General features: G+C 39.8%; 1 protein-coding gene across 2 annotated transcripts in view; it reads right to left on the bottom strand.

Moving 5' to 3' along the window:
- The window catches only part of LRP12 (LDL receptor related protein 12), a 93,633-nt gene extending 70,290 nt beyond the window's left edge, over nt 1–23,343 (bottom strand). For both annotated transcript variants that reach the window (XM_055546470.1, XM_055546471.1), the window contains exon 1: nt 22,860–23,343. In XM_055546470.1, coding sequence (XP_055402445.1) covers nt 22,860–22,938 — 79 coding nt within the window. In that variant the 5' untranslated portion in view covers nt 22,939–23,343. The remainder of the gene's footprint in view (nt 1–22,859) is intronic.
- Nucleotides 23,344–24,209: the final 866 nt, after the last annotated feature.

Raw genomic sequence — 24,209 nt, 5'->3', positions numbered from 1 at the left:
ATTACTGAACTATGTAGTTTGTTGATTACATTATAATGCTTCTGCAAAGTGCCTAGTGGTTTGTTTTACTCAAATGATGTATCAGGCACAGTACCCAGACAGATAAATCCAGTACATGGTCACCTTAGTACAGGAGTAAAGTGCAACAAATAAAGGTGTTTTTTTTTTCTTTCTTCCTGATTTTCCAACAGGAAAAATCTTTTGCAATGTGGGGATGGCCTATGAATGGAGTTGGGAAGGGACAAATATAAAATAAAATATTGATAAAAATGTTGGATTTTTGATGTCAACTCTATTTTAATAGTTGATGAAGTTGAAGTATAGACAGAAGGGAAAGGCAGTTATATTTTTAAAAGCAACTTTGTTGAGCATAATTTACACACAAAAGATTCACTAATTACAAAGTATATAGTTTGATGAGTTCTAACAAGCATATATGGTACTGCAATCACTACCACGATCAAGACACACATCTCCATTACCCCAATAGGCTCTCTGGTGAATCCCTTTTCTACACTCTACACCCAGACAATGTATGGTCACAGGCATTTATAAGGTCATCATTTGTAAGTATTAGGCATTGCACTGAACCCAATACACTATGTAACCTTCCTCCTAAAACTTTAAGGATACTGTTATCCCCATATTAAGGATGAGGAAACTGACTCAGCTCAGGTAAACTGTGCAAGTTTCTTTAAACCAGTAGATGGTAGAAAGAGACTCACAGCCAGGACTACCTAATTCCAATGTTAAAAATAGAGTTTTAATTAAAAAATACTGAATTTCTTGACTTCCCTTGAAAAAAAAGTTGTAACCGTCTACAAATATTCATGCATACAAATCTACTGAGCTTGTTTCCTTCAGCAGAAGTATGCATTTTTTTTTTTTAAGATACCCAACAGCCCCATTACTTTCTATTGCCATCTGGCATTGATCCTACACCATCTAAGTTAACTTGTGTTACTTTCTTGGTCTTTGTCAACACTTGAAATTGTGACCTCTGGTGCATTTTGTGAGTCCAAGTTATATGCCTAGAAAAATGTATGTTAAGATACAAAGAAAACCTACTAACAATGATTACTTTACTCCCTTAACTGTAGCCCCAAAGTAGAAAGAAGGGGGGACAGAGATAATTGGCTTTCATTCTTGATACATTTCTACAATGTTTGACTTATTAAAGCATATATTACTTTTGTATTTTAACTCATGTGTATTGATACTATGAACTAAAATGTTACCTTCTGAAAAAAATTAATACAACATAAAATTCTACAGCTATGGTTTCAAGTTTTTTCTTCATAAAAATAATTAAAAACAATTACAGATGGTATCTTTTTTCTTAATACTATTGACAAAACAGTACAAGAACTACCTGAAACATATTCATTGTTCTCTTCCATAGCAACAGGTCACTTTGAAAAATGTTCTTATATATGAGATTCAGTAATGAGAAGATGGATATGTGGCTGCAACTTTTCTTATTCTTGCTGATGTCACTAATAGCACTACGGCATTTAAGCACAGACTAAAGCACACAAATAGAAACAGCGTTGCTTCTGCAATAATAACAAAGATAAATGATTCTTAATGTATTTGTATCAGACTGTAGGAAAAGAGCCTTTTAAAGGAAAATTATACAGGAAGCAGAATTTTAAAACCAGTAACCATCTAAATTTTTAAAGTATACTTTTAACAACATTTAAATCACTAAATTGTTAAAATCATTGGGGATACTATTTGTAGACTTAGGTTTTTCTTGACATTCACCAGCTGTTTTTTTGTTTTTTGTTTTTCCACATCAAATGACCACACTGTTCTTTTTCCTATCTTTATTATTTATGAGGGACCTCCCTAGTGGCTCAGTGGTAAAGAATCCGCCTGCCAATGCAGGAGACATGGGTTCAATCCCTGGGTCAGGAAGATCCCCTGGAGAAGGAAATGGCAACCTACTCCAGTATTCCTGTCTGGGAAATCTCGCGGACAGCTACAACCATAGGGTCGCAGAGTTGGACATGATTTGGCGACTAAAGAACAATTATCTATGAAGGATGAGATGGCATGTGATTTGTTTCTCCTAGCAATGTCTAAAGCCAGAGAACATTTCACTGGGAGGGAAGATTGTTCTCAAGTTTATCAGAGGCTCTATCATGGGATCCAAAGAACCCAAAGGAACAGTTAGTCTAAAAGCAGATAGTGGATCCTGCAATCTCATTAGCCCCATTTCTTTCCTTCCCCTTAAGATCCTGCTCGCTGGTTCATTTGTTTCCTCTTGATTTATTCTCATCCATAAAAGAAAAACTTTTTTTGCCAGTACATCTTCTTGTTTCTTCTTTCCTATCCTGGTCTTTACTTTCTCAGTCAAAAACTCTTTGAAACAGTCTACTTTAATGGAGCTTCCATACCCATCATTTGCTCCTGAACCTGCTAGTTTTTACCCTCAGTGCATGTCTGAAACTCATGTGGCAAAGATTACGAAAGATCTACCTTTCATAATTAAACACAATCCTCAAAAACATCAGCACTGGACCCAGTTTCCTGATACTGGAGAAAATCATGTAATCACAAGGAATTATGTCACAATATAGTCATGGTTTCATCTTAACTGGATATTTATTACTGGAGTATAACTTTATAAAAAAGCTTCATTGAGCTCTATCTCTAATTCGCTCAAAAACTACATTAGTCCTTTATTCTTTCTGAGCCTTCAAACAACTTCCTTGACCAATAAATACTCTTAGTAAATTATCTCCCTAATCCCTCAGAGATCTTTTGACATAGTATCCTTTCCTTTTCTAGAAACTCTTCAGCATGTACGTTTAAAGGTTTGAGTCCTCCACACTGCTCTCTCTCAAAATTTTACCCATAATAAGAATCATTTTCTTGAGGTGCAAATTCTTGACACCAACCTCCCCCAACATTCACTGGACACTTACTGCCAGTCACTGCAGTTGTTGCTTTTCATGTATTATTACTGATCTTTACAGCATCAATGTAAAATAGATACTATGCCATGTTACATGCAGAGAAATCTGGATTCAAAAGAGGTTAAAAGACTTGCTCAAAGCCACACAACTGGTTAGTAGCACTGCCAGGATTTAGGCAGATTTGTCTAGCTCAAAGGCCTTACTCTTAAAATAAAAACAGCAGCAACTAATGAGTTTGGAATATGTGCCAGATGATGGTCTAAGCAATTTCCACGCTTCAGCACATTTAATCTTCATAACCACCCTATGAAGGAGCGGCTATTATTATTTCCATCCTAAAAGTTGTCTTTTAACTTCCCACTAAACAGGAATTCAGTACTACCTTAATATTACCTAGCTATCTCAAACTCACTATGTCTGAGATGGAACTCTTTTTTATCTGCCTTCAATCTTCTTCTCTGGTATTCCTTACCTGGGTGAATGACAACATCTTCCACTTGTCCAGAGAAACCTGGAAGTCAGTCCAGATTTCTTCTTCACCAAATCTGTCTTTCCCTTTGCACTATATAGTCAGTTCTCATGATTCCTTCCTTTCTGTCACTGATACTTCTTTCTAGTTTCACTGCATTAAACCTAAGCTCCACAAGGACAGAAGTGCAGGATAATGCCTGGCTCACAGCAGACATTTGATAAATATTTGCTGAATGTATGAATAAATGAATTAGTTTGCAAGCTTTGTACTTCCAGTCTTGCAGCCTCTGATCCATTCTTCATAGTGCTACTAGAGATCTTTGGAAAAGGCATATCTAACATGAATCTTCAGCTTATAAATCTGTAACTGGTTCAACTCCTTGTATGTATTAAGCAGCCTCTGAGGCCCACTATCATCTGGCTTTTCTGTATCTCTTCACCCTTAACTTTTAATACTCTTGGTCTGCTTTTACTTCATACATATAAATTCTGGTTTCAACACAGGTTAAATATATACAGTTTCGCAAACTGATGTTTTTGAACATGATGCAGTCTCTGCCCAACAGTCCAGCACACTACCACCAGCACACATCAACAGTTTCACTGAAGATTCATATCAGATATGCCTTTTCCAAAAGTATTATAGACTCCTTCAACTCCATTCTGCAAACAGAACTCCATCCATCTCAGGTGAGTTAGGAGTCCTTCTTGATGTTTTCACAGGACATCATCTTGATATTGAACTATGAGCACATCTTACACCCAAAATTTTGAGTGTCCTGAGGCGAAGAAAGTCTTATCCCTCCTTTCTTTCTTCTTTTTCTTTCTTTTTCACTCTCTTTTCTCCCTGCCTTTCTATTCCCCAAAACCTATCTCTTAGTTTCTGACAGAGTGAAATTTCAGTAGCTATTCATTTAAAGAATCAAAATTCCAGATTTTGAAATTAAGCATGGAACACCCCTTGTACAAATAGCCATTTGGTTTTCATGTTGTAGTTTGCTCAGAGAGTAAGAGTAAAGAAGGAAAAGGATGAAGAAATATAGCAGAAGACAGGCATTTTTTTTTTCATTGTGAATGAAGTTAAAAAGAGATGAAAGGAAAGAGAGATTTTGGATGTAACTGTCCACTTGGACAACAGGCTTTAGAAAGCTTTTTCTTATAACTGTACTTCAAAATGGAAAATATTAGCAAATGACTACTCAAAGCTCTTGAGCAGCTTCTGTCTTCAGATTGTAAGGGACTCTATTAGCATTAGCAACTTGCAGGTCGGCAAGAGAGGACATCAAGTCAAAAGCATGATGCTTTTACCATTTTTGATCTCCAATGACTCCTGAGTTCTTAACAGCTTAGAGACCATCAATCTAATAGATATATTTAAAGAATTCTCTTTTTTCCTCTGAGCAAGTGGCTAGCTTCTCACCCACATCTACCAGAGCTCATCTCGTAACTTATCTATTCTTTCACAGAATCTTAAAATAGTAACTTGCAGTTTATCCTGTCAACTAGGCATTTTCCCATAGACGTATCCTATATGAATTGGAAGATTATTCTTTTTAACGTATCTTTAAACAATTATGCAATGTAAATATATCTATTCTTGTTCCTTGGTTACTGATGTCTATAGATATAATGGAATAGGAGAAAATCAAGTTGCACTAATATTGATAAGGATTCCAAGAGATGAGGGAATTTAGAAAAAGACAGGTCAGTAGTCGTTAAAAGCAACCCAGAAGACCATATACTAAAATCTATTATAGAAAGTATATTATAGCATGATGATATGGTAGAAAAGTATATGAGTCTTGATATGAAAGAGTCTTGAGTTTGAATTTGCTTTTGGTACTTCCTTTCTTCTTTTTGGGAAGTATGTTGAAATATATTCCATATATCATTTCACTTCTACTGTGAAGAAGGCTGAGTGCCGAAGAATTGATGCTTTTGAACTGTGGTGTTGGAGAAGACTCTTGAGAGTCCCTTGGACTGCAAGGAGATCCAACCAGTCCATTCTGAAGGAGATCAGCCCTGGGATTTCTTTGGAAGGAATGATGCTAAAGCTGAAACTCCAGTACTTTGGCCACCTCGTGCGAAGAGTTGACTCATTGGAAAAGACTCTGATGCTGGGAGGGATTGGGGGCAGGAGGAGAAGGGGACGACAGAGGATGAGATGGCTGGATGGCATCACTGACTCGATGGACGTGAGTCTGAGTGAACTCCGGGAGTTGGTGATGGACAGGGAGGCCTGGCGTGCTGCGATTCATGGGGTCGCAAAGAGTCGGATACGACTGAGCAACTGATCTGATCTGATACATCAATATGCATTTCTAAAAATATAAACAGTCTCTTACCAACTACCATGCTCTTATTTTAACAAAATTAATAATAATTCTTGGTATCACTGAATACAGCCAGGTCATAATCCGGTTTCCCTGGCTGTCTCATAAATGTATTCTTAATGCTGGCTTATTTCGAGCAGGATCCAAACATCTCCACATTTCATTTGTGAGTGTGTTTCAGTCTCTTAACCCACAGTGATACTCCCTTACTTTCCATGCCACTGACTTGTTACAGAAACCGGATCAGTTGTCCTGCTACAGGCTCATATTCTGTGGTGTCACTTCCTTTTGGTGTCACTTAACTTTGTTCATCTACCTCAAGCGCCAGACAACTTTTTCTGTAAGGAAGGCGAGATGAATATTTTTAGGCTCTGTGGCCATACAGTTTCTGTCACAACTACTCAACTCTGTCACTACAGCAGGAAAGGAGCCGAAGACAAGACTTAAACGCATCAGAGTGGCTGTATTTCAATAAAACATTATGAAAAAAACAAAAACAAAAAACATGCAGTGGCCTGGATTTGGCTCAAAGGCCATAATTTGCTAACCCCTGCTGCAGAAACCTGATTTCACGCAGGTTCAACATTTTTGGCTGGAATTCTCCTTCAGAGAGTGTGCTGTTTGCTTTATATGTACCCCTGCAGCACACTGTCTGCCTACAGACTTCTCATCAGTCTGAGATTAATCAACAGGTCCAGGTAGGGCAGCCTGATGCTTCCACTGTAACGTTCCCACATGATGTTTGTCTAATAGTTGCATTTACTGATGGTCACAGCCTGAATATATTATTTCATTAGGGTGAAAAAATGATTTTCTAATCCTGCCATTCTTCACACATTCATTGGCTCAATTTTTATAAAGAACTTTCCCTCAACGAATGTTATTTGCTTACCCTGAAACACAGTTCATACAGAAAAAAAGGGAGGACGAACGCTTAATTCTTTGCTTATAATTGCTTATTTTCAGAGTATGGAGTTAATGCCCTATTTGTTACCTCTGGTATCTGGTAACTTGTACTGGTGTGTGTCTTATTACGAGTCTGTTGTTATGAACCAAGGAGTTTTCTATATTCAATCAGCTGTCTTTATTACTCTTTTTGATACTTAAGTTCTCTCATCTTTGGTCAATGGAGTATCTTTACATTGGTCCCTGTGTCCTTTTGGCATGAACCACTAACTAGTCTTTGAGAGTTTTCTTGCTTTTTTGATATACAGAACGTCCCAGGCTCATCTCTTGGCATTTTCTGCCCCAGAATGAAATCAGCCACTCTTCCATAATCCCTGGATCCTTTCAGTTAGGAATTATTTACCATGATAGAGTTCTAGTCGTGGTCAATGCTACTCTGCTGTTATTACAATGTTTCACTGATAATAAAAAAATACAATCTTGAATTCATGGGCAGAAGCTTAAAGTAGTATACTCTTTCTGGGAAAACAAACCCTATCTCTAATTGGTTGACTTTAAGAAATTATTTAATTCCTCTATGGCTGAGTTTTCTATAAAATGGAGTTAAAATAGGGTCCATCTTATAGTATTAGTATAAAGATTAAATAATTTTACATCTATGGCATTAAAAGCCATGGTTCAGTCAGTCAGTCAGTTCAGTTGCTCAGTCGTGTCCAATTCTTTGCGACCCCGTGGACTGCAGCATGCCAGGCCTCCCTGTCCATCACCAACTCCCAGAGTTTACTCAAACTCATGCCCATAGAGTCAGTGATGCCATCCAACCATCTCATCCTCTGTCATCCCCTTCTCCTCCTGCCTTCAATCTTTCCCAGCATCAGGGTCTTTTCAATGAGTCAGCTCTTCGCATCAGGTGGCCAAAGTATTGGAGTTTCAGCTTCAACATCAGTCCTTCCAATGAATATTCAGGACTGATTTCCTTTAGGATAGACTGGTTGGATCTCCTTGCAGTCCAAGGGTCTCTCAAGAGTCTTCTCCAACAGCACAGTTCAAAAGCATCAATTCTTCAGTGCTCAGCCATGATTCAGCCATGGTTAGCATATGGTAAAAACTCAGTAACAATCAGGTACTATTTTTAATGAGAACTTTGAAAATACTACAACCTTTGACCCAATAATTCTAGTTTTATGGCTTAACCATTAAGAAAATAATTTAAAGCATGTCAATTACAGTATTTATAAATGTGAACAAAACTGTAAACAATCTAACATTCAACATTAGGGAAATAGTCTATGAAGAAAAAGTGATATGGAAAAGCCCATGATATATGTCAAGTAATACCAATAAACTCATCAGCCAAAGATACCATTTCTGCTAGTCAAGTATGAATGCTGATTTCCTTGCACCCTAAACACATTTTGATTTTTATGTCTTGAACATTTAAACACTTATGATTGAACATTTTGAACACTTAACAGAACACTCTGAATTTTACATATTTACTAAATTAGCATGTGGTATTTATTTGTACTTCTCTGTGAAGTTAATTTTTGTTTCTAATTTTAATAGCCATCCAATTACTATTTCTATAAATTATCTCTTGTCCATCTACTGAGGAAGAAATAAAATTAATATTGTATATAGAAAGTATTTGCATAAGTTATTTAATATGCTCACAACAAACCTTGAGGGTATACAGCATAAAATCCAATAATCCAACATCTTGCCATTTAGAGATCTCAATTAATAGCAAACTTAAATTAATTCAGAAAACACTAACGATCTGGCATCTGTGGCTCATCTATAAGCATCACAAACAGATGAGTTCTAGTAATAAATTTAAAAAAGGAAATATATCAGGAATTAATCAGTTTGTATACAAACTGCATTGAATTTAGGGAAGTCTCAGAGTAGAACTCCAAAGCAGCAGCACAGTGTAAAGGTTAAGAGCACCAACTCTTGAGCCATACTACCTGGGTTCAAATCCAAGCTCTTCTACTTATTAATTATGTGATCTTGCTGAAATACTTCTCTGTGTCTCTGGTTCCTTATATGTGAAATGCAAAAAATAATAGCATCTAAGCTGACAGGGTTGTTATGAGAAGTGAGTGAGTGTATGTGAATACATATACAAATACAGTGTTTAGAATATTGCCTGGTATGCAGTAACTGCTATATGTTTGCTATTGTTACAAATATATACCGAGTTTATAAATCTTTCCCTCCTTGTCTCCTACTAGTTCATATAGCAGAGCTTGCTATTACAATATTGTATTGTTTTGTGACTTTTTCAACATACTCCTACTTTAACTAGCTATGTACAATTTAGTTAATCAAGATACAATTCTTTTTAAAATACTTCTGATGACATGCCAGACACAATATCTAAAAGAAAACTCTAATTTTCAGAAAGAACAAAGCTGGAGGCATCACATTCCCTGATTTCAAACTATATTACAAAGATATATTAATTAAAACAGACACATGGATCAATGGAATGAAATAGAGCCCAGAAATAAACCCATGCATGTACAATCAATTAATTTGCAACAAAAGAGCCAAGAATATACAATGGGAAAAGGACAGTCTCTTCAATCAAGGTGTTGGGAAAACTGAACAGTCACATGCAAAAAAATGAAAATGGACCTCTATCCTTACACTATATGCAAAAATTAATTCAAAATGAATTAAAGATTTGAAGATAAGACCTGAAACCATAAAACTCCTAGAAGAAAATACAGGCACTAAGCTCCTTGACACATCTTGGTGACAATTTTTTTAATCTGGCACCAAAAGGAAAAGTAACAAAAGCAAAAATAAAGAAGTAGGACTATATCAAATAAAAAGCTTCTGCACAGCAAAAGAAATCATCAATAAAATGAAAAAGGAACCTACTGAATGGGAGAAAATATTTGCAAATACATATTTGATATGCTAAGTCACTTCAGTCGTTTCCGACTCTGTGCGACCCCATAGACGGCAGCCCACCAGGCTCCCCCGTCCCTGGGATTCTCCAGGCAAGAACACTGGAGTGGGCTGCCATTTCCTTCTCCAATGCATGAAAGTGAAAAGTGAAAGTGAAGTCACTCAGTCGTGTCCGACTCTTAGCGACCCCATGGATTGCAGCCTAACTTAGAGGCTCCTCCATCCATGGGATTTTCCAAGCAAGAGTTCTGGAGTGGGGTGCCATTGCCTTCTCCGACATATTTGATAAGGTGCCAATATCCAAAATATATAAAAAGCTCAAACAACTCAACAACAACAACAACAACTCCAAACACTCAGATTACAAAATGGGCAAAGAATTTGAGTAGATATTTTATACAGATGGCCAAGAGGTACATGACAAGATACTTAACCTCATTAATCATCAGAGAAATGCAAATAAAAAACATTGAGATATACTGCATACCCATCAGCATTATTATTATCAAAAAGACTAGAAATAACACATGTAGGTGAGAAAGTGGAGAAAGGAATCTCTAGTGTGGTGTTGGTAGAAATGTAATTTAGTGCACACTATGGAAAACAGTATGGAGGTTCCTCAAAAAGTTAAAATTAGAACTACCATATGATCTATTCAATTCCATTTCTGGGCATTTATCTGAAAAAAGTGAAACACTAACTCTAAAATATATATGAACTACTTACTATGTTCACTGCAGTATCTACAATATTCAAGCTATGGAAACATCTAAATATCTATCAATAAATAAATGGATAAAGAAATTGTGATATATATGACAGAATATTATTCAGCAAGAAAAAATGAAATATTGCCTTTAATGAAACATGGGCGGCATCATGTTAAGTGAAAGAGGTCAGACAAAGACAAATACCATATGATATCTCTCGTAAGTGGAATCTAGATACATATGTGTGTGTGTGCATGTGTGTATTTCCAAGCTCACAGATATCAAGAATAAAACCATCAGTATAGATCACATCACAACACTACAGAAGAATCTAATCTCCTGCAACAGTGCTTCTCAAACCTGAATATGAAAGAAATTACCTGGGGATCTTGTTAAAATGGAGAGTCTAATTCAGTATCTAGGGCAGGGCCTGAGATTCTGCATTTATAATAAGCCTCTTAGATGGTACCAATGCAGCTGGTTCAAGAACAATGCTATTGGGGGTCATGAACAAGCTTTAAGGAGTTCTGGAATCACATAATATCACATACGACATTTTCTATGAATATGCATATGTGGATTAGTTTCTAAGAAAAGGACCTACGTACAGTTCTTACCATCTTCTCAGGAGCAGGGGTGCAAGCAGGAGAAGGGGAAAGGTAGACAGTAGAAAGTCTCTACCTTTTGTGGGAGAGTGGAAAAGACAAAAATCAGTTTCACAGCTAACTGAAAAAAAACCCATCATATTATAAACAGGAAAGATGATTTGTAAAGGCAACTATTTTACATACGTATGACCAGACAATTATAACTTTTAAGACTAAGCTGAGGAATTAGACATTTCTATATTATAAACAACTATACTGTAGAAAGTTACAAGTGAGAAGACTAAATTGAAGAATCTTTAAATTCTAGAATAAAAAGACAAAGATAAAAAACGAAAGGACAAAAAAGAAAGCCAGGACACACACAGAAAATATTTTTGAGAGCACATTACTTATAACTTTAAGGCAAATATGGAAATAGAGTTGAAATTATAATATTCTAGGAAAATATGACCTAGTATTTTTAACAAAATTGACTTAAAGAGGTAGAAACTGAAAAAATATATTCTCCAGAAGTACCATGCCCTTATAGTTGCAGAGTACAGTTCTAAAAAGAACTTATAAAAAAAAAATAACTTCTATTATTTAAAATTCTGTTGTAGCTAGCCCCCTACTTAGGTCAGGGAAACAAAAGACTAATTTTTTTAAAAAGTAAACAAAATAAATAAAAAGTGGGAATAAATTATGTATCTTATTTTGAATTCTCTGTAACATACCCACATACTTCAATCAAATCAAGCACTCAGTTCCTTGTTGTAACGCAGTGGGAAAAGTAATGTAGAGCTGAATCCACTTCAGACTGAATTTATGCAATTTTACCTACACTCACTCACATTTTTCACATGGCCTCTAAATACAACCATTTCATCTGGTGCTCAAAAAACTTCTTTACCAGTGCCAGAGAGAAAACTGGATGTTTTGCACTTAAGGAAAGTATGCTATTCAGCACCGAATATTGTAAAACATGTATAGTATACCTGAAGATGATTTCAGGGAGTTTTAAAAGACCTGCACTTTAGACTTACTCACTGACATTAGAACCTAAAGTTTGTGCGGTGATTCTACTAGAGCAGCACAAACAGTAGGCTCTCATTCCATCTTCCACCCTCGGTACCAGCGTGGATACTCTTATAAACATGTGAGGGACACAAGGTCATGGCTTACACAGTTCTTTGGCTATTACCTTTTGAGCAAATAAGTCTGGTCTTAAAGTATAATCATCCCCAACAGACTAGAAGTGCCCCTCTGGCAGAACACAGTGGTCCTATCCCTGGATTTGAGCTCAGTCTTCATTCAGCATCTCCATTTTACTCCACAGACCCCCACCTTCAGGTGGAATTCTTCTTTTTGTGGAACCAGTCCATCTCCACCGAAGTATCTTACTTGCTTCTTTGGTCATAAGGCTCATTCATAAGAAGGGGCTGACCTCTCACAGGCTCATCTCTATTATCTCGCTTAGTGAAACAAAAGTCTATCTGCACTAGGAATGAAAACATTTCTCCTGTCAGCAGAACACGGTTGTTCATTTTTGCTTTCTTATTGTAACTGTAGCTATACAGGTCGTAAACTCTTACTCTTCCTTCCTAATTGCAACTGAAACACCACACTGTTCCTGACAGCTGAAATCAATTTTAAAAGGTGTACTCTGTTATAAGTGGATCTAAAAGAATAGATTAACAGATGTGAAAAAATGAAAAATGGCCAGAGGAGAGAGAAAGTCAGCTTACAGGAGAAAGAAAAGGGGTGGAGGGAGTTAGAAAGTTGGCAGTAACTATAAACTGAGTTCATAGATAAAAACACAAAGCCTTAAAAAATTAGTAAATGTATTCCAGCAGATTAAAAGATAATATACCATTACCAACTTGTCCTGGTCTATCTCATAAATGCAAAAGGAGTTCAACATTGAACTACTTGAACCTCAGTAGTTCACATGAATGTAATTTACTCCATTCATGGATAAACAAATTCATTTATTCAACAAGTACTGTCCTGTATTGTTAGGTATAATTTCTGGTCCTTATAAATAACTTAAGATCATTTCAGAAATAACAACTCTTAAGTGCCAAAATTAAATGTCTATTCCCAGAAACTTATTTTATATAGGAACTCATGTAGTAGCTCCAAGTTGATTAAGAGTTTATCAAAAACCTATAGCAAACATCACACTTAACGTTTTGGAAAAAAGGTGGGGGATGGGAACCATTAACACTAAAGACTGAACAGATCTCAACCACAGAGTAAGGATCTTCTTTGCATCCTGATTCAAACGGTTTCTGAAACTTTATGTTTATATTATAACTAGAGCAATCTACATATATGGCTAGACATGTGTGTGCATGCTCAATTGCTTCAGTCATGTCTGACTCTTTGTGACACTATGGACTATACCCTGCTAGGCTCCTCTGTCCATGAAGATTCTCCAGGCAAGAATACTGGAGTGGGTTGCTATTACCTCCTCCAGGGGATCCTCCCAACCCAGGGATCAAACCAAGTCTCTTATGACTCCTAAACTGTCAGGCAGGTTCTTTACCACTAGCACCACCTGGGAAGACCATATCGCTAGACATGTACTGACAGGAACTGTGAACTTTTTAATTAGTTAGTAGTATTGGGCCTAAGATTTTCACCGAATTTTGTTTTTGGGAGCCTCCACATCTTAGATACATACTGAAATATTATTAAGACTAGATATTTGGGATCTGCTTCGAAATCATTTGGGTTTAGGGAGTAGGTGGAGGAGGGCATAAAACAAGACTGGCCATATAATGATCATTTGTTGAAGCTGGATGTTGGGTATATCAGGTTAATTATACTAGTGCTCTACTTTTGAATACATATGAAATTTTTCAGAGTTTCAAAATTGTTTTTAATTATCAAACACAATGGGGGAAAAATCAAACAAAAACTAAATGCAAACACTAAAGAGAATCTACCTTACCAAAAAATCTTCTATGGATATTATTATATAGCATTACTCTATTTTTTAAGATATTAATAACTTTTATTTGAAATATACATACAAAAATGTACTAACTGCAAGTTTATAGTTCCATGAGTTATGATCTAAAAAACCTGCATCTGTGTAAACCACCATATAGGTCAAGAAATAAATTTAGGCAGCACCCCAGAAGCTTCCTTGGTACCCATCTCAATCACTACCCACCTCTGCCCAACTCCAAGAGGCAACTACTCTCCTACATTAGTCTAACTTCTAACATTGCAATCATACAGGAGCCATAATCGTGTGTTTACCTTCTTTTAATCAACATGTGAAATTAACCCACCCTACCTGCAGCAGTGATTTGGTTCTTTTCCTTCTTTTTAAAACTTTGTTTTTTTCTACTTGTTCTTGTAATGAGAGCAAGCTGTTCTCAAAGTGCAGTCAGTGGACTCTTGGAAATTTTCAAGACCCTTTCAGAGTTTAACAGAACACAGAGAGTTCACTAATTTGATTTCAGATTCCACATTGCAACTAAACTTTAAAAAGCTACTACTTCTCAAGTCTTGGTGCAGCATCAAAGAATATTCACATTTATCTGAAAAAGCTACTAAAATTCTTCTCACACAGTTATCTATGTGAAGCCAGCTATTCTTTCTATACCTCAAGCAAAACATGTCACAACAGACTGACTGCAGAGGCAGACATGAGAAATCAGCTGTCTTCTATTAAGCCAGACATTACAGTGATTTGCAAAAATGTATAGCAACGCCATTCTTCTTATTTAACTTTTTTAGGGGAAATTTTAGTTGTCATTTTACATATTTTTAAATTGTATGCCACTTAAGGTCACACGTAATGGGGTTTCTTTTTCAACTTTATCATATTATTTAAAAACATCTATTTCTGTCATATAAAAATATTCTTTGAGTCCTCAGTAATTGTGGAGCCCTCAGGTGGGATGGAGAACTTCCCTGGTGGCGCAGACGGTAAAATGTCTGCCTACAATGTGGGAGATCTGGGTTCGATCCCTGGGTTGGGAAGATACTCTGGAGAAGGAAATGGCAATCTACTCCAGTATTCTTGCCTGGAAAATCCCACGGATGGGAGCCTGGTAAGCTATAGTCCGTTGGGTCGCAAAGAGTCGGACACGACTGAGCGACTTTACTTACAGGTGGGAGTGGGAGCCAAGAGCAGCAGCAGCAGGGACATCTCCCCTGCCCACCCCATGTTAAAAAATAAAATAATTGTGGAGCCCCAAGTCCGAAAAGTTGAAACTGCTGGTGTACAGTTTTCCCTTATGTGAATATTCTGCATACCATAATTTATTCATCCATTCTATTGCTGATGGACATATGGGCTGTTTCTAGTCTGGAATTAAAACAAGTAAGGATGCTATGAATATCCTCGAACATGTCTTCTGATGCACGTGACATCCTTGAATCTGAGTTTATATCAGGAGCAGAACTGCTGGATCACAGGGCTTGTTTATAATAGATACTGTTTTCAAAGTGGCTATTAAGCATTTGAATGTGGTTAATCTAATTGAGATGAACTATAAGAATAAAATTTACACTAGATTGTAAAGACTTAGTATGAAAAACATAATGCAGAATATCTAATTAATAATTTTGTATCAATTACACATCAAAATATTTTAGATCTATTAAATAAATTATTAACATTGATCTCCTTTTTTTTTTTAATGTTGATACTAGAAAGTTTAAAACCATGTGTATGACTTACACTTGAAGCTCACATGATACATCTGTTAGGCAGTGCTGCTCCAGGGGGAAATACAGAGAAGTAAAACAGGAAAATACCAAATTTGCATATATTAAGAACAATCTGAGAAGCTTAGGTAACGGGCACCTAGTTTGGAGCAACCAGGAGAGATCTCCCAAAGGAGATAACACCAAAAAGCAAGCCGAAGGATAGCAGTAGTCCGTGTAGAGAAGAAAGTGGTGGAGGAAGGCGGATAAAACCAGGCAAAGAGCAGTGTGTGCAAAGGCCAGGAGACAGAGACCCGCGTTCAGTGAGTGCTTAGTATAGCGCAGCAGCAACACCGTGGTGGGGAGGGGCATGGTGGAGGAAGCGACAGGAGACAACAAAGGGAGAATCTGCTGGGTTCTGAAGGGCCTAGTGATGCTCCTATTTTAAGAAAAGGGAACTACTAGTAGGTTTTAAGCAAGAAAGTTATGTAATCATATCCTCACTTTAGAAGAGTCCCTCTTTTTGTGAATAGCACAACTATTCACAATATACCTTCTTGCAGTGGCTGCTCTGTGTGATATGAGTGAATCAGGATAAGACTCAAGACTAGCTGGGACTGTTACAATAATGGAGATTAAAGGATAACGGGTCTCTATGTGAAGAGAACAGCAGTAAAGAGATGTGAACCTTAGGCAAAATCACTGTTCTCAAAGCTTCAGTTTCTTCTAATCATACCCACCTCAGAGTTATTTTGAGTATTTAAACGAGGCATCTTTTTGCAAAGGACTTCTGTATTCTAACTCTCTGTAAAAGGTTTTGGTGTCATTGGAACAGGCAATAAATCCAAGAACCTGAATTCTATTTCAGAATATGCCAGACAAAAAGATTCATGTCTTCTCCAACTTACTAAAACCTAAAAGATAGCTTAACAATCAATGAATTAAGTCAGCTAATTACATTTGAATGGTACATTCCAACTATGACACATCCCACTGTGCTCCATTTAACATGAAAAGATTAGCACCACTTCCCAGCTCTAAAAACTGAAATGGAAGTGTATTCAAGGTAAGTATCAAGTTACTTTTATGCAGTGGTGAAAACATGAATGCACAACAATATCATGTCTTTACCAAAGTAATACTAGCAGGGAAATGAGTTATCAAATATTCAAGAAGAAGAAAACTATTTGGTCTCAGTTATCAAATATTCAAGAACTAACAAACTATTCAGTAGGTTTCATTTATTTTGAAGCTGTGGAACCTTCTAAAGTTATATCTTCTGTAAATAAACTATTCAGTCTAGGGAGGGGAAGGTAAAAGGTAATTTTATTTTTCCAAAAACTCTTAAGTTATCTGATCCACCAATGTATTCTTGACTCTCCTAAGATGAACAACAATCTTTAATTGATCACTTAGTAGAAAGCGTTAAACTTGGGCAAAAAGACCTTGAAATCTAACATTTGTTCTGCCCTTTATTTTCTGCCTGAAACACTTTTAAAACACTGTAGGAAGTTTTGTTCTGTACTTACTTCATCAACAAAAGTGACACTCCTTAGAACTGAGTTCTCCAGAGAAGCCTTCTTAAGCCTCTCCCCTTAACTTTAATCTAAGCCCACTCCCAGGGTCTGTGTTGCACAACTATTCACAATATACCTTCTTGCAGTGGATGTTTTTAGCCTTCTCTTTTCTAGATTAAAAAACAGAAACTTAACTTCCTACGGTCTACACTGATTTACTGAATTATGGAAACAGAAATGACCCTCAACCTCTCAGCTCTTTTTTTCACTCTCACCGGATGATTTCATATTCTGTTAATTCTCCATCATCCTACCTCCAAACCTATGGACCTCTTTCCTCTTTCGGCAGGAGAGAAAGTACCCCTTTCTTCCCTATCAAAAGGCAATCCATACTCTTCCTTCTATCCACCGCTACCACCTCAGTCCAAGCTCCTGTGTCTCTCAGCCAAAACCTATCATCCTTCCTCTGCCCTTGCCTACTTCTCAACAATTCACACAGTGGCAAAAGCGACTGCTTCAAAACATAAATCACATTATGTCACTTAAACTGTGTCAATAAGTTACACTTAAAACAAGCCCAAACTCTCTATGTTGGTTTCCAACACCCTGAGCTCTGGCCTGAGAATCTAGACTCACCTCATCACTCTTACGACCACCGTGTTCCAGCTACTGATTTTGTTTCTTTACCTGAAACACACCAGCTCTTGCACAGCTCTTCCACATCAGCTCTTTTCCAGGTCTGGATCTTTCATGGGTTGTTTCCCTGTGCAAAGCTCTCCTATCCCAATCATAACATGGTTAGCTATCCTTCATGTCTCCTGTTCTCTACAATGAAGCCTTCCTCTAACTGCTCTGTGTCTGTTATTCACTGTCTCTGACCCCTGTTTGCTTTTGTTGAAGAGCACACAAGTTATTCACTAGACTATAAGCTCCACGAGGGCAGAAACGACGTTCACCAGGTTGTCATGTCTTACCTACTGCAAGTAAGTACTCCACGAATATTTGCTAAATGAATGAGTGAAGAGACAGACAGGATTAAGCTTCAGTCTCGGATCTATTGTTTCCTAGTCGTATGAGCTTAGACAAGGCACAACTTCTCTGAGATTCTACTAAAAAAAAAAGAAATAATACCTTGTAGGATTTCTAAATGAGACCTAAGGAAGATTAACGGGCATTGAATGAAGACCAAGCACAGTATCTGAACTTAATTTAGTAGATGTTAGTTTCCTTCCCTTCCTTCTATAGTTTAGAGAATAAGAACTCCCTAAGCTAATTCTGTATTGAAACTAAAGAGACAGACAGACAGACAATCGATCTACATATACATCTACCGTTGCACCTACTTAAAAAGACTAATGACATGCATTTGAACAGACAGACCGGTAACTTGTATTTGTAGGATCTAGTCTTGCGCCTTAGAAAATGAGGATTAAGTGGGATACATCTTACTCACCCCTGTCACAAAGGGCAGGGTGGGGTGAGGAGAAAATGAAGAGAAATTAAGAAACTGGAAGGAAAAGTAATCTGAGAAATTGGAAATTATTGATTCAACCTCAACTCCTAAGCTTAGAACAACCTTCAATTACCTATAAAGACCTGCAGCTGGAACAGGATTAGAACTCATTCTAAAATAAAACATTTTCTATCTAAATCTACATAAATCTTGTCTATATTAAATGTATCTTTACCTTTCATTTCCTTTTTACCTTTCATTCTTTTAACTGTAATTTCACTGATATGACAAAAGAATAAACAACAAAGAAACCCCAAATATAAAAATGCTTCAGAGAAACAAAAACAGTATTAAGCAATTAATTTAGTTTTAGTCAACATTTTATGTAATCAAGCTTGACTTTCTTAGAAGTAACTGGAATCCAGTTTAGATTTTTTTTATTATATTCTAGTTATTTCTACAATCTTTCTAAAATTGGAACTTCTCATCTATCCTTAAACTGGAAATTTATAAAATGCTGCAGAAAGTTTCATAAAATTCACTGGGAAAGACTCACCCATTGGACATAAACTGCAAGATATGTTATGTTCCCACAACATCTAGAACAGCAGTGCGTACAGAAAGAACTTTTGACTACAATGAGCTGAAAATCAGTTTAAAGATAACGTTTTGTCACAAGTCAGTCAGTATACGTCAGGAAGAGTTCTCACTGCTCTCAAAGGTTCTAGGAGCAAGTAACTGAAGACTTAACCACCTACAACTCTTCAAGGCTACCGTAAAATGATATACAAATACAACAAACACTTTAAGTTACATTTTAAGGCTTCTCATAGGGCAGAATTTTACAAACTAAGAATTGTATTCTATAAGTGGGTCCAAGCCAGTAAATGAGGAAAGGAAGCAGGACAGAAGGGAGGTGGAATAGACTAGAAAACATCAGCGAGAATCTCAGGTGGTACCAACAAGTATTATTTCATGCACTTTGTTTTGTTCTGGGAGTAATGCAATATTTTAGGTATTTTATGGTTTTATTTTTATTTTAGGTTTGAGTAGGGGGAAAAAAAGATTAGAAAAAATTGATCTGGGAGACAAAGAGAAGTGGAAAAGGAAAGTAATGGAACTGCCACAGTTACCAAATTATGGCTAGATTGTATTGACCAGGAGACAGTCAGAGAAACCTCCATGCATTCTAACAGTCAGATGTCCCCATGTGAGATATGGAGAAAACACCTTCTCCCCTTACAGGCAGCCTAACAGAGTAAAAAGCCGACTCACTGGAAAAGACTGAAGCTGGGAAAGATAGAAAGCAGAAGAAGAGGGAGACAGAGGATTAGACGGTTGGATGGCATACCAATTCAATGCACATGAGTTTGAGCAAATCTGGGAGATAGTAAAGGACAGGGAAGCCTGGGATGCTGCAGTCCGTGGGGCTGCAAAGAGTTGGACACGACTGAGCGACTGAACAACACAGTGCCCAGCAAAGCTCACAGCTGCCCTCACTAACTGTTCTTATTCCTACAAACTTCCAACGGCAGAGGTCAACCTTTACCTTCTCCTGCCAGGAACATTCAGTGCAGTTAAGATATAGCAGCTCGTGAAGATAATTATCGGTCTTTGAACAACTACTCCTATAAAACATTAACTGTATTCCATATCATAATCAAGAGTTTCAAATGAGGTGTGGGCATTCAGAAAAGTAACTTGGAAGGGAAACAGTCATATACTATTCCACTAAAACAGTCACATTTAATAGTTACAGGGTCCATGAAATTGGTCATGTGAAGAGACTAAACACCAAAATACAGATAATTTTTTAAGGCATTTGAAATGTTTCAAAGATTCATGGCACAACCTGGAGCCATTTACGACTACATTTTAATAGACAAGAAAGAGTCACTCTGTGAAGAGCTAGTATTGGAACTGCCCCAATAGCCAATCCACCTGTATTCCACCCCCGCCCCTCCCAACACACTGGGTCTAAGTTAAGCGTTACTCCAAATATTCAGTTGCATTAACAGAGATTTCTCATTATTTTTGAAGCCACTTTTTGGAAAACACATGTTTTGATGTAGACAAGGGACAGCTCCATAAACTACAGGGTGTATTTGTTCCATAGGCTCAGAACAGGTACTTCTCAGGATGCATCCACTACTCGTCACAATGACTGGACACACAAATAAAACCTCACTACTATATGAACGCACACCCCCTCCCACGCTACTGTTTCAGCTTTTTTCCTCTAATACAAATCCACAGAGGACTGAAGAGACAGAAGAGGACAAAAAGTGTAGCAATAAAGAGATTTTCCCCAACTGCAATGAAGGAGTGAAGGGCTCCTTTAATCTCTGCTCATAGTTTAATGTTCCGCCTGGCTCACTACCTCCTTTTTCTTTATACTTTGAAACTTGCTGTGTAGCTTGGTATATCAACCCTTCGCATAATCACTCGCTAGTTTTATAATCTGATGCCACATTGTTGGAAAAAGGAGCTTCAGTCTTTGCCTACTAACAATTTCTCACTAAACACAAATTCCCCAAACATAAATATCTGATAAGCACCTACTATAAAGTCATTCTTGTGCACCAAGACAAAATTATGGGGTTCACAGCCTCTTATCCCTAGAGGCCAAAAGACTTTTAGTTCAAATACTAATGGCATAGCTTTTAATGAAAGCAGAGCTAAGAGAACCTGTTTGTTTATCCATTTTGATCAGACAACACTGCCTCAATTCTGATTACAGTAGAGGACAAAGCAGGACACTCTTAATCACATTAACGATGCCTCTCTCTTTCTTCTCTCTCCTGGACCATTACACCAAACCTAGTGCAGAACTACACCCACCTTCAGGCTAGAAGAAACACATAATAGCTTATTGATCTCTGGTGTAGACCCAAACCCACAAGTCACCAGGCAAGTAGGGATCACAGCCACTTGATGCAACTAACAATCAAAAGTTTTGCACTGGGTTTTCTGGTCACAAATAAGCACACCATTGGCAATGACCACATCAAATGTGGACCAATTCCCCCCAAACAAAAATAATAATATATTAATCAGCTCAGGGAGCAGCAATGCATTGTGAACCGTACAGGAAAACTACAATTTCTTGGTTGTTAGTAAAGGTCCATTTCAGTTCACTAAATTCTTCATTTCCTGTAATTTCTCAGGTTTTTAAAAGTTACGGTCACATTCAATCCTATAGATAAGTGCTTTCAAAAGAGATAATGCTCCCTTGTAAATTACATGGGTGGAATTAAACGTTTGTGGCAATTTTTAGAAGTAAAATTTATCTAAGAATGGCAACTTTCAATTATTTCCCTCTGAAGAAATCAAACCACAACTGCCCAAAGTAAAGGTTAACGGTGTTCTCTGAAACAACGATTCGGTGTTTTTTAACTGAAGGAACTAAGAACAGTCAAGTCAGAAGTGGAACTCAAAGTCTATTAAGCAATGAATGTTCTTTCCAGTGAATTCCATGTAGCTCTAGTTCTGACCCTTGTGTAATACATAAAGCTTGGTCCTCGCTCATAGCCTCAGCCTTCTCTTAACCTCAAAGGCATATATACGTAATAATAACCCACCGACTGGAATAAAGCAACAGTGACAACATTAGCGGACAACGATAGATGAGACGACAAACGAACCGGGAGTCAGCACAGACATGTACGCCCCAAGAGGGAGAGACTGAGGAAGAGCTGGATGGAAACTATTTTCTGGCCTTCTCCCGCGCGTTGCTCCAGAGTAAGGGGCAGGATCTTGCATGCCCGGGGATCAGCAGAGCCTCGGCCCCCGAGGTGCAGGGATGGGAAGAAAATAGCGGGCTGCTTCACCAGCGAGTTAGGGAAGGCGGGGAGTCGGTGCGGTGGGAATTGCACTGCGGACAGAACTTCCTGGCCCCGGGAGGGTCGAGGGGGGCTGGACCGTCCCGGCCGGCGGCGGGGGGCGACCTCCCTTTCTCTCTACCCCACACCGTACATCTTTGTCGTGTGTAGAGTGTGCAAGGGGCGACGAGTTCCCAAGGAGCCGGCCGCCGGGGCCCTCCAGCCCGGATCGGGAAGTCTGCCCGCCACCCTCGAGCTTCTCGGGGGGTTGGGGGGCTCCCCCCAGCTCCGGGGACGCGCAAGCCGCTCTGCAACACCCCCGAGGGTCTGGAGGCGGACGAGCCGACCCACAGCATCTCCGTGTCGTGGGGGGGGACACCTCTCCCGCTGCATCCACCCCTCGCCGGGTCTTTTGTCCCGTCGGCAGCCGGGTTCTCTAGCCGGCTCCTCGGAGAGCCCCTGTCCTGGAGGCCTCGGGGCTCCGGGTCGCCCTAGCTTTTTTTTTGTCAGAGGGGTTGAGGGGGGGAGCGGAAACGCGGACACTTACCGTACACCCCGGCGAGGAAAAGCAAGACCAGCGCAGACCTCCACCGCGGAGACTCTTTTGTGTTCCAGCGACGGGCCATAACCACGGCAGATGGAGGGAGCGAGGAGGAGGAGGAGGAGGAGCCGGGGCCAGAAGCCGCCGCCGCCGCCGCCGCCGCCGAGCCCCCGGCGGCTCCCTGCGCTCTCCGCGGCGGCGGGAGGGGGAGGGGCCGGGCCGCCGCCGCCCGCGCTCGCTCCCTCCCTCCGGCCCCCTCCTCAGCAGCTCGCCGGCTCCCCCCGCCCCACCTTCCCGGGGTCCGCGCGAGAGCCCTCCGCCTCCGCGGGACAGCCCTCCCGGGGGCAGGGGTAGCCGGCACCGGAGCAAGGCGAGGCGAGGCGAGGCGAGCGGGCGGCAGACGCGCGACTCCGGCCTCGCCTCACGCCGCACAGGCTGGCCCGCGCCCGCCGCCACCCGCCAGACAGCGCGAGCCGGCACCCGCGCCCATCCGTGCGATCGGCGATCCCCTGGCCCGCCTGCCTTGGTCCCCGCCCCTCTCCCCCCGCCGGACTTTCTCCGTCTCCAGGGCCGCGTTCCCCGCGACGGGAGCCGGAGGAGCAAGGCAGCGCCAATCGATGAGTGAGCGCGAGAACGCCGGCCGCCGGGTTCCCCCGGCTGGGGGGAAGGAGTGGGGCTGAGGTGGTGGGGTTGCGGGGGGGCCGGCTTCGGAGCTCCGCCGCCGCCTGAGGCCTCCGGGCAGCTTCACGCGGGGTGGTGTGAGGGCGAGCTGGGAGGCGGGGGGTAGCCGCCTGAGCGAGGAGAGTGGGTGTCCCAGAAGCTGAGAACTTGCGAGTTGCTCTTCCCTACCCCTCCCTACCTCCACTTAATACCGGCGCGGAGCCCGGAGTAGGTGGGTGAAGGTTAGTGCGGGGACCCGGGCCGCCGGGTCGTTGTGGATGCTGCCGGGGACTTGGGGCCGGACGCCCACGCTCAAGGTGCCTGGGAATGAGCTGGGCAAGGCTGGAGTACCGAGCACTTCCAGACTGGTGTGGAAGCGGTGTGACCATCCCGCGGGGGAGTTGGAGCTGGGCCTGGGATGCTCAGCCTGAGCCGACCTTGGGGGCCGGCAAGTGGGAGAGGGGTTCACTAGGCAATCTGTCATTTCCCTGAGCATCTTCCCCCATCCCAACAAGTGTGACTGCATCACCGTAGCACTTTCCACATACATTTGTTGTGACTCTGGCACGTCAGACCTCCCGCCTTGTATTTTTCAAGTGTTTATCTACACGTCTTATCTCCCTTAGTAGATTATCACTGGCCTTTACACGCACTCTCCGGGCTGTTGAAGGAAGACCTACCATGCTCCGTGCTGTC

Source organism: Bubalus kerabau, chromosome 14 (genome assembly GCF_029407905.1).
Source record: "Bubalus kerabau isolate K-KA32 ecotype Philippines breed swamp buffalo chromosome 14, PCC_UOA_SB_1v2, whole genome shotgun sequence".
NCBI lineage: Eukaryota > Metazoa > Chordata > Mammalia > Artiodactyla > Bovidae > Bubalus > Bubalus kerabau.
Note: the sequence above shows the minus strand (reverse complement) of the source record. Positions and strands in the feature narration are given on the sequence as shown.